We start from the raw sequence: 8011 nt of genomic DNA, 5'->3' as shown, positions 1-8011 counted from the left end.
GGATGTTTTTAATGACAGACGAGGGCAGGAATGTTAAAAACAGGATGGCAGTGGGGGACGGGGACGGGGGCACCTTACATGTCCACAGCTGTTTCTCTTTTGAATTACAGGGCTCTGTGAGCTTCTTTTTTTCCCCCAACCTTCTCCCAAAATGTCTTTTACAGTGCAGAAAAATCATCAAGACTGTGAAAAGATTTGGCCTCGGTGAAGCACCTCCTTCAATAATAGATGGAGGAGGAGGAGGAGGAGGGAGCCTCATAAAAGTATAAACCTTTAACTCCTGTCTGGGACTGGTCTCAAACCTCTCGGCTGTTTTCCTGTCATTACCAACTCTGGAACACGCTGGAAAATGTACATCATGTCATCTTTATGTTTCTCAACGTCGGCAAAAACAATAATTTGGTGAGGAATTGTACAGAACCCCCCCTTCTTCCTCCTCCTCCTTATAGTGTCGTGTTGTATCGTGTCTGAGCCCTGAACCCCAGGTCTTTGCAGTCATGCAGTCGTGGCCGTGAACCGCGGTCACACTCATCATCAAATATTTAAAGCGCTCGCCTCACGGGATGTGCCCTGGAAATAGGATGAGTAAATAAAAAGCGAGGGATTGTCTCTTTCACCTGACTGATTCCTCTGACGAGCCCTGTCTGCCCCCCCGTCCCCCACCCACACCTCCTTCGCTCATTCTTCATTTCTATCATGCCACCTTCTCATCCTCCTGTCACCACTGTTCTCCTCCACTTTAGCTGCCTCCTACTCTCAGTCAGCCAGACTGGAGGATCAGTGAAGCAGCAGCTCTTTAGGACTTTCTTTCATATTTAAATATTTCATGTAACATCTCATATTTAATATCTCATATTTAAATACAAATTTAACATTAAATTATCAGTGACTTCATCACCTTACGTTGGTAAAGTCGATGTTCTATTGGACGAATGAGCTGTCAATCACAGGCGCTAGGCAACCTCACGAATCTTAAATTTATTCCATCAGGAAAAATACATTTTAAGTTTAATTTGTCTTTGGGAGCAATCAATTTTTGGGGTTGCTGGTCAGTAGTGGTACTGCAGTAAAATTGTCATTTATTCTCCAAGCTATCCATCCATCTTTTTAAAATTTTAATTTTAATTTTTGTTAAATAAATGTTGCCTGTTGTGTCTCTTTGTGGTTTTGTGGTTTTACTAATCAAAGTCACACCAGTTTCAGATTTTTCCTCGTCTCCTCTTTGACCTCAATCTTAAGTTGAAGAATCCTGTCGGTACTTGTTAGGACCAGTGGCCCAGAGCGACACAGACCCTCCAACAGCCTGAGAGTTGTTGACATACAGTAAATGTCCATCCCCTGCTGACTTAAAAGCCCCTTTACCCCCATCTGTTTCCTCAGCTGCTGCCTGTGCTTTTGCCAGGCTACGGCAGGGACGGATGAATTTTCCAACCTGTGTGCATAATTGCCACAGCGTGGCAGGAATTAGAGCGCTGATTGCGTCGCTTTAAAGCGCCAATCAGTGGCATTGTTGTTTTGATTTTCTCTCTGATATCAATAAACCCACATTCACACACGGAAGAAGGATTTTTTTCCCCTCTCCTTTGCATTCGTTCTTAAGGAGTGTTCGGTTGTCAATACGACACAAATTGAAATAATTTGCTTCATATTTTATGAACACAGTGTAGCCGTCCAACTCAAATGCCATCCTGTCTCTAACAGGTCTGCCGTGACCTTTTCACATGAACCTCCACTTGAGTGCTGCTGCAGTTAACAAACCACTGTGAAGAGCATCCGATGGGAATATTCCCCCAGAGATGAAGTGATGATAAATTATTCATCTGTAACCATCCAGCAGACATTTGACTCAAACGTCAGCCCCTAACTCTGGTCTGCTAATTATCATTTGATGAGCGCTGCACTACTAATTTGACGCCCGTAAATTAACGCTTCAGATTCCCAGGCCGCTGCTTGTCACACCGTCACACCTTTGAAGAATTATTACTCCATAAATTAGAACCAATAGTTTCGAAGCTACACCGCAGCTCACAGCTCATGTCTTAAACACCTGAGGATGAGGATTAATCTTGAGTGATTATATATGAAAAGATACAGGAATATTGTATGATATATGGAAAATACATTTTGTTCCCCTGGAGTTCACTGTCAAACCTGTTTCACTGAATTATCTAAAGGAAAAAAACTAATAAGAAAGAAATACATTTAAAAAAAAAAGGAATGTTAACAATAGCTAAAATGGCTAACAGATACATTCTATATAGTGAAACTGATAGATTGTCCGAAAGCGAAACAAAAAGTTGTCCATAATATTATAGCTGGAAAACAACTAAAAGTTAAGAGATTAAATAGGAAAAACCCATAAAACTTTAAACGAACACCTGCTAAAGATTAGCCTGAAATGAGCCAAGAATGCATAATAAATAACATAAAGTTAGACATCAAACTGGAAAAATTGTCAAAAAGACCAAACCTTGAATTACAACAGCTGAAATAGCTACAGAAATATCTCAAATTAAATTATGTTTAATATGCAAACAGCTAAAGGTTAGCCAAAAAACAGTACTAATTTTACCATAATATTACCATAATATCATACTATAATAATTTATATTATAAAAAATTAATACTAAAATAATAATTCTTTTTTTTTTATTCTGTCCAATCAAACAATAGCAGTTGTTTCTGTTAGCTCACCTTGACTGAATGTGTCGACGGAGTTGTTTCCCCGTCCCAGGTTGACGACGTAGCCATGTTTGGGTTGGGTGGTGATGTGGAAGACCAGGGAGGCGGGGCCGCTGTCTCTGTCCTCTGCCTTCAGGACTTTGTGGCTGATGGGGAACCCCAGGTGACCTGTGGCCAAGATCTTCAGGGTGGGTGCACCTTTGTTGACCACGATCTGAGGGACGCCGTTGTCCAAGGCCACGATGGTGATCTTCATGGTCTGAGGGTGGCGCGTCTCAAAGACGGTGTCAGGGAAAACGAAAAAGTCTGTGTGTGTGCCGTCGGTGACGGTGAAGGAGAAGGAGTCTTCTGAAGATTCCGTGCCGTCGTGTCTGTAGCTGATGAGGTTTTCGTTCAGGTCTTGTTTGCTGAAGCCGGTCACAGGCGTGGTCAGGTTGTGCAGGAGCTTGCCGTGAAGCGGCAGCTGTGTGATGGTGAACTTCAGCTGCTTCTCGGTGGTGTCCTGGTCCTCAGCCGTGAGCTCGAACGGCGTGATCAGCTTCGTCTCCCCTTCTGTGACGATCAGACTGTTCACAGTCACCACAGGCTTCTTGTTGTCCACGTCCACGATGGAGATTCTGAATGTTCGGAAAATGGGATTGTAGCCGTCGGTGACCTCGAACTCAAAGCTGTCCATTTTGACCTCGTCGTCAGAGGTGTGGATGTAATAAACCTTACTGCCGGCCAGTTCCAGCTGAGAGAAGGAGACGATGGGCATCCCGGGAGTGTCAGTGCACTCCAGGTGACCTCTGACCGGAGCTCGGGTGATGGTGAAAACCAGGTTTTCATCAGGACTGTTGAGGTCAGTGGTGCTCAGAAGGTCAGTGGTCAGAGTCACTCTGCCACCTTCTCTGAGCGAGACGCCTTTACTGACGACGTCAGGAAACACCATGTCGATGCTGCCGACGGTGATGTAGAAGTACCGATCAATCAGAGGGTTGATTCCATCTGTCACGTCAAATTTGATCAAGTCTCTGACGCCCTCCTGGCCGTTGTGCGTATAGAGTATGAGCCCTGCGTCCACCTCAGCTTGAGTGAAGTTCATGCCCAGAGTGATGTTCTCCAGAGACCCAGACAGAGTCTTCCTCAGCAGGAGACCCTGACCGGGCCCAAAGCGGACGATGTATGCGAGCTCGCTATCATCAGAGTCCAAATCTGTTGCTTTAAGCACTTTGTTATTGATCTCCTTGGTCTCGGCGATTTCTACCTCCAGACCGTCGTTGATGAGCATCCTGGGCGTCTCGTCATCCACGGGAACAATCACGACCAGGGCTGTTTTCTGCACAGAGTACTTCCCGTCTGTCAGAGTTACTTCAAAGCTGTCCTCCGTTGTCTCTGAGTCATCGTGTTCATAAATAATGCTGGATGCCTCCTGGATCTCCTCTAAAGTGAAGTTAGTCACGGGAGCAGAACCCGCCGGGAGCTGGTTCAAAATGGCACCGTGTTTGGGAGGTTTGGAAATGATGAACATCAGTTCGTCAGGTGGAACATCGGCATCGGCGCCGTTCAGGATGGGAGTGTCGATGACAATGTTCATTCCCTCCATCACCACAATATCACTCAGATATATCTCCGGCTTTTCATCATTGGCAGGGATGATGACAATTGGGAAGAAATGATTTTCTGAAAAATTGATGCCATCAGAGCATCTAAATGTAAATCTGTCCTCCACCACCTCCACTCCTTTGTGAATACTCTGCACGTAGTAGATATTCCCCTCTCTGATGTCTCTGATTGTGAATGCGCTGATAGCTGTTCCTGATCTGGACTTTTCAGACCCCGGGGCTGGTGAGACATTCTCCACGTAGCCAGCAGAGGGCTGGACGATGATGGTGCAGAGGATGTCATCTGTCGGAGTGTCATTATCATCAGCATCCAAGTGCTGGGGCCCAATGGCAAATTTCTCCCCTTCAATGACGCTGAACTGAACCCCAACTCCCACCTCGGGGGGCTGGCTGTCAACAGGAAGTATGGTCACTCGGACTTGGACCCCGCTGACCCTATTGCCACCGACTGTCCAGTCATCAGACATGTCTGTGAGAGTCAAGTTGAAGCCGTCCAGCTGCGAGGCCAGGCCTATCTCACCGCCAGTGTGCGCGTAAACGACGACGCCGTTGATAATGTCGGCCTGTGTAAACTTAGCCGCTGGGACTCCTTTGACCAATATTTCACCTTTGACCGGAGGATCCTCCACAATGAAGGTCAACTGGAGGTCGTCTGTGTCGTCGTCGTGACCTTGAATGACATTAGTTGTGATTTCGGTGGCTCCGTTTTCCAGCACGTTCATATGTGAACCAATGGTTCCCGCGGGCAGGCTGATGGTCGGGGTCTCGTCATCCACGGGCTTTACATTAACTCTGACCGTCACCGTCACGACGTGGATCCCGTCGCTCACGTCCAGCTGAAAGTCATCACTCACTGTCTCCTCTCCTCCGTGACTGTATGACATCTTTCCCTCCGAAATATCATCAAGTTTGAAAACGGCTCTCTGCTGCAGGTCACCGAATTCAATCTGGACTTTGCCGTGTTTAGGCAGTCGGCTCAGACTGAATGTAATCAGCTTACTCTCTGTGTCCGGGTCCGCGGCGTCCAGCTCGGCCAGGCTGACGATGTGCACGCCGTGTTCGGGCACAGTGAAGCCGGTGTTGGTGATCTGAGGAGGTTTGTTGTTGACGGGCTGCAGGTAGATGGTGAACGCACCTTCTACGCTGTTCCCCGCCGTGTCTTCAACGGTGTAACGGAACTGCACGACGTGTGCTGTGATTCCCAGTTCAACATCAGGGGGAGCGAAGGAGATTTTGTGGTGGTTAATTTGAGCTTGTGTGAACTCTGTCACTTCTGTGTCCAGACTGTCCGTCAGCACCAGAGAGCCGAAGAGTACTGGGTTGTTTTCGTCCGTGTCCGTGGGCGGTTGTATGACCGTGTATTTAAGGTCACGGTCCTCCGAGTCCAAGTCAGTGTAGCGTAAAACTTCTTTGCTGAAGTGAGTGAGCTTGTACTCCTGCACCGTCATCTGCAGCGTGGTGCCAGGGAACAGCACTGGAGGAACGTCGTCGACGGGCAACACGCGGATAATAAACGTATTTTCTTCTGACTCGTTGGGAGGATCGTTGTCATCCTGGACCGTGAACGCAAACTGGTCCAGGACGGTGTCTTTGCTGTGAGGACCTGTGTGTTTATAAAACAACTTTCCGTCAGTGATGTCCTTCTGGAGCCACTCCTTCACCTCCTTCTCATAAACTTCATCCACAGAGTTGAACTTCCAGGAAGACGGGTCTTCCGGTGCGTCGGACTGTCTGAGCAGGACTGTGCCGACGGTAGAAAAGGGAGGACGGATGGTGAATTTAATAGTAGAATCTTCAGAGTCAATATCAGCGGCACTGAGCATGAGCGGAGATACTGGCATCATCTGGTTCTTGAACAGTACCAGACCCGTGTTGGCGTTTATGATGGGCGGCTCATCATCCGTGGGAACTATGGTGATAGGGAACAGGAATTCAACCTCGTTTTTCCCGTCTGTCATCTTGAAGACGACGTTGTCACTGTACGTGTCACTCCCATCATGCTGGTACACAACCGCGCCTGAGGTGAGATCCGCAGGTGTGAACAACTTCCTGTGGGACCCCAGGACCATGAGGTCCCCGTGACGTAGACCGTCCACCACCGTGACAGTGACAGAGTCCAGGTTGTCTTCGTCGCTGATCTCCAGGTTCTGGGCGGTGACCAGAGGCCGGGACTGACCCTCGTACAACAGCTGACCCGTGTTACGGGTGACAACGGGGGCCAAGGAATCCATGGGCTTTACGACAATCATAAAAGCAAACATTTCCGAAACAGCGCCATCTGTGTCCACCACCTGAAACTCCAGCTGGAAAAATCTCTCAGTGTCAGCATCCAGGGAAGGAGGTTTGTAGGCGATCTTCAGATCATGGAGGTCCCTCTGGTAAAAGGAGGTGATGGGGAGGTTCCGGTCGTCGGTGCTGACTATGTAACCTTCCTCGTAGGATAAATTATTGGTGAGGTTGAAAATAAGCTCACCTGGGTCTGACTCTGCATCCTCTGCAGCCAGCATGTCAGGGGTGAAGGCGGTCATGACAAACTGACTCACCTCCATCATCATCATGGACACGAAGCTGGGCTTGGGCGCTGTGTTTTCTTCTCCCTCTTTGATCCGTATCATCAGATGGAAATACTCCTGCTTCACCAAATTCCCCTCCTTGTCGTGGAGCTCCACCACCATGGGAACATAGTCTCTGTTGGGGGATTTGCCCTGGAACGTGTGCTTGTAACGGATGTCAGCCTGAGTGAACTCGTCACAGTTCATCACTGAGGAAAGTTTGTCTCCGTCAATAAGTCTCCCATATCTGGGCAGAGCGCCGCCACTGGACAGCGAAGCCACCTGACATTTGAAGGAGTCTCTGTCGTAAGTAAACTCCAGAGTCTTTTTATCAATGGCTCCACTGACGCCCTTCAGATGATCGACCACCAGGGGCATGTTTTTGGTGAGTAACTCCAGCTGCGTAAAAACCACCTCCACCTCCATCATAAAGGGAATGATAACGGTCTCAGTCTGCGCGTCATACCTGAGCTGCAGCCTCACCCTGTCCTTGGCCGGACTCCTGGAGCCGTAGTGGGAGTAGGTGACTTCGTTTGGACCGAAATCACAGGGAAACTTTTTAGGAGAGAGATGCCCGGGTCTCTGGGAGAGCGGGTCGTTGTCCAGCACCGTGATGCTGCATCGGTCCCCGGGCTGCGTCTGGATCACCAGATCGTTGATGGGATCGATGAAGACCGACCTCCCGAAAGGCACGCGTATTCCGTTGTTGGCCACCAGGATGGCGTCCTCCGACAGTTCGGATCTGAGCGCGTAAAAGAGTCCGGAGCTGTCGGGCTGCGCTGAGAGGGAGGCTGTGCACGAAACACAGAGCAGGAGCCGGACGAGCAGCATCTCCGCGGCGGGTCTGAGCCACAGCATCCACGGAGGAGGTGATGGAGAGAAGAGGAGGGAGGAAAAAAGAAAAAAGAAAAAAAAAACCCTGCTCCGCTTCTTGTCTAAGTGTCTACACTCAGAGTGTCACCGTGTTGGCGCGGAGCCTCCACATTCTGAGGCAGAGCGGCGCGCAGGAGTTTTAAGTTCTGACACTTGAGAGGCTGCGCTACAGTGCCGCCCATCGCTGCACATATTGGAGGATTTGGGGAGTCTTTGTACCTCAGCCGCGTCTGCAATAGGCAGCAGAGCTGACATTCACACAGGAGGAGGGAGGAGGGAGGGAGGGAGAGGGGGGGGGCG

At 48.9% G+C, this 8011-nt stretch overlaps 1 protein-coding gene across 1 annotated transcript in view; it reads right to left on the bottom strand.

Moving 5' to 3' along the window:
* LOC112488629 (FRAS1-related extracellular matrix protein 2-like) overlaps positions 1 to 7971 on the bottom strand; it is a 37376-nt gene extending 29405 nt beyond the window's left edge. The window contains exon 1 of the mRNA XM_025065698.1: positions 2695 to 7971. Coding sequence (XP_024921466.1) covers positions 2695 to 7696 — 5002 coding nt within the window. The 5' untranslated portion in view covers positions 7697 to 7971. The remainder of the gene's footprint in view (positions 1 to 2694) is intronic.
* Positions 7972 to 8011: the final 40 nt, after the last annotated feature.

The sequence above is a fragment of the Cynoglossus semilaevis genome, chromosome 19, assembly GCF_000523025.1.
Source record: "Cynoglossus semilaevis isolate Cse_v1.0 chromosome 19, Cse_v1.0, whole genome shotgun sequence".
Lineage (NCBI taxonomy): Eukaryota > Metazoa > Chordata > Actinopteri > Pleuronectiformes > Cynoglossidae > Cynoglossus > Cynoglossus semilaevis.
This window is presented reverse-complemented; position numbering and strand designations above follow the sequence as displayed.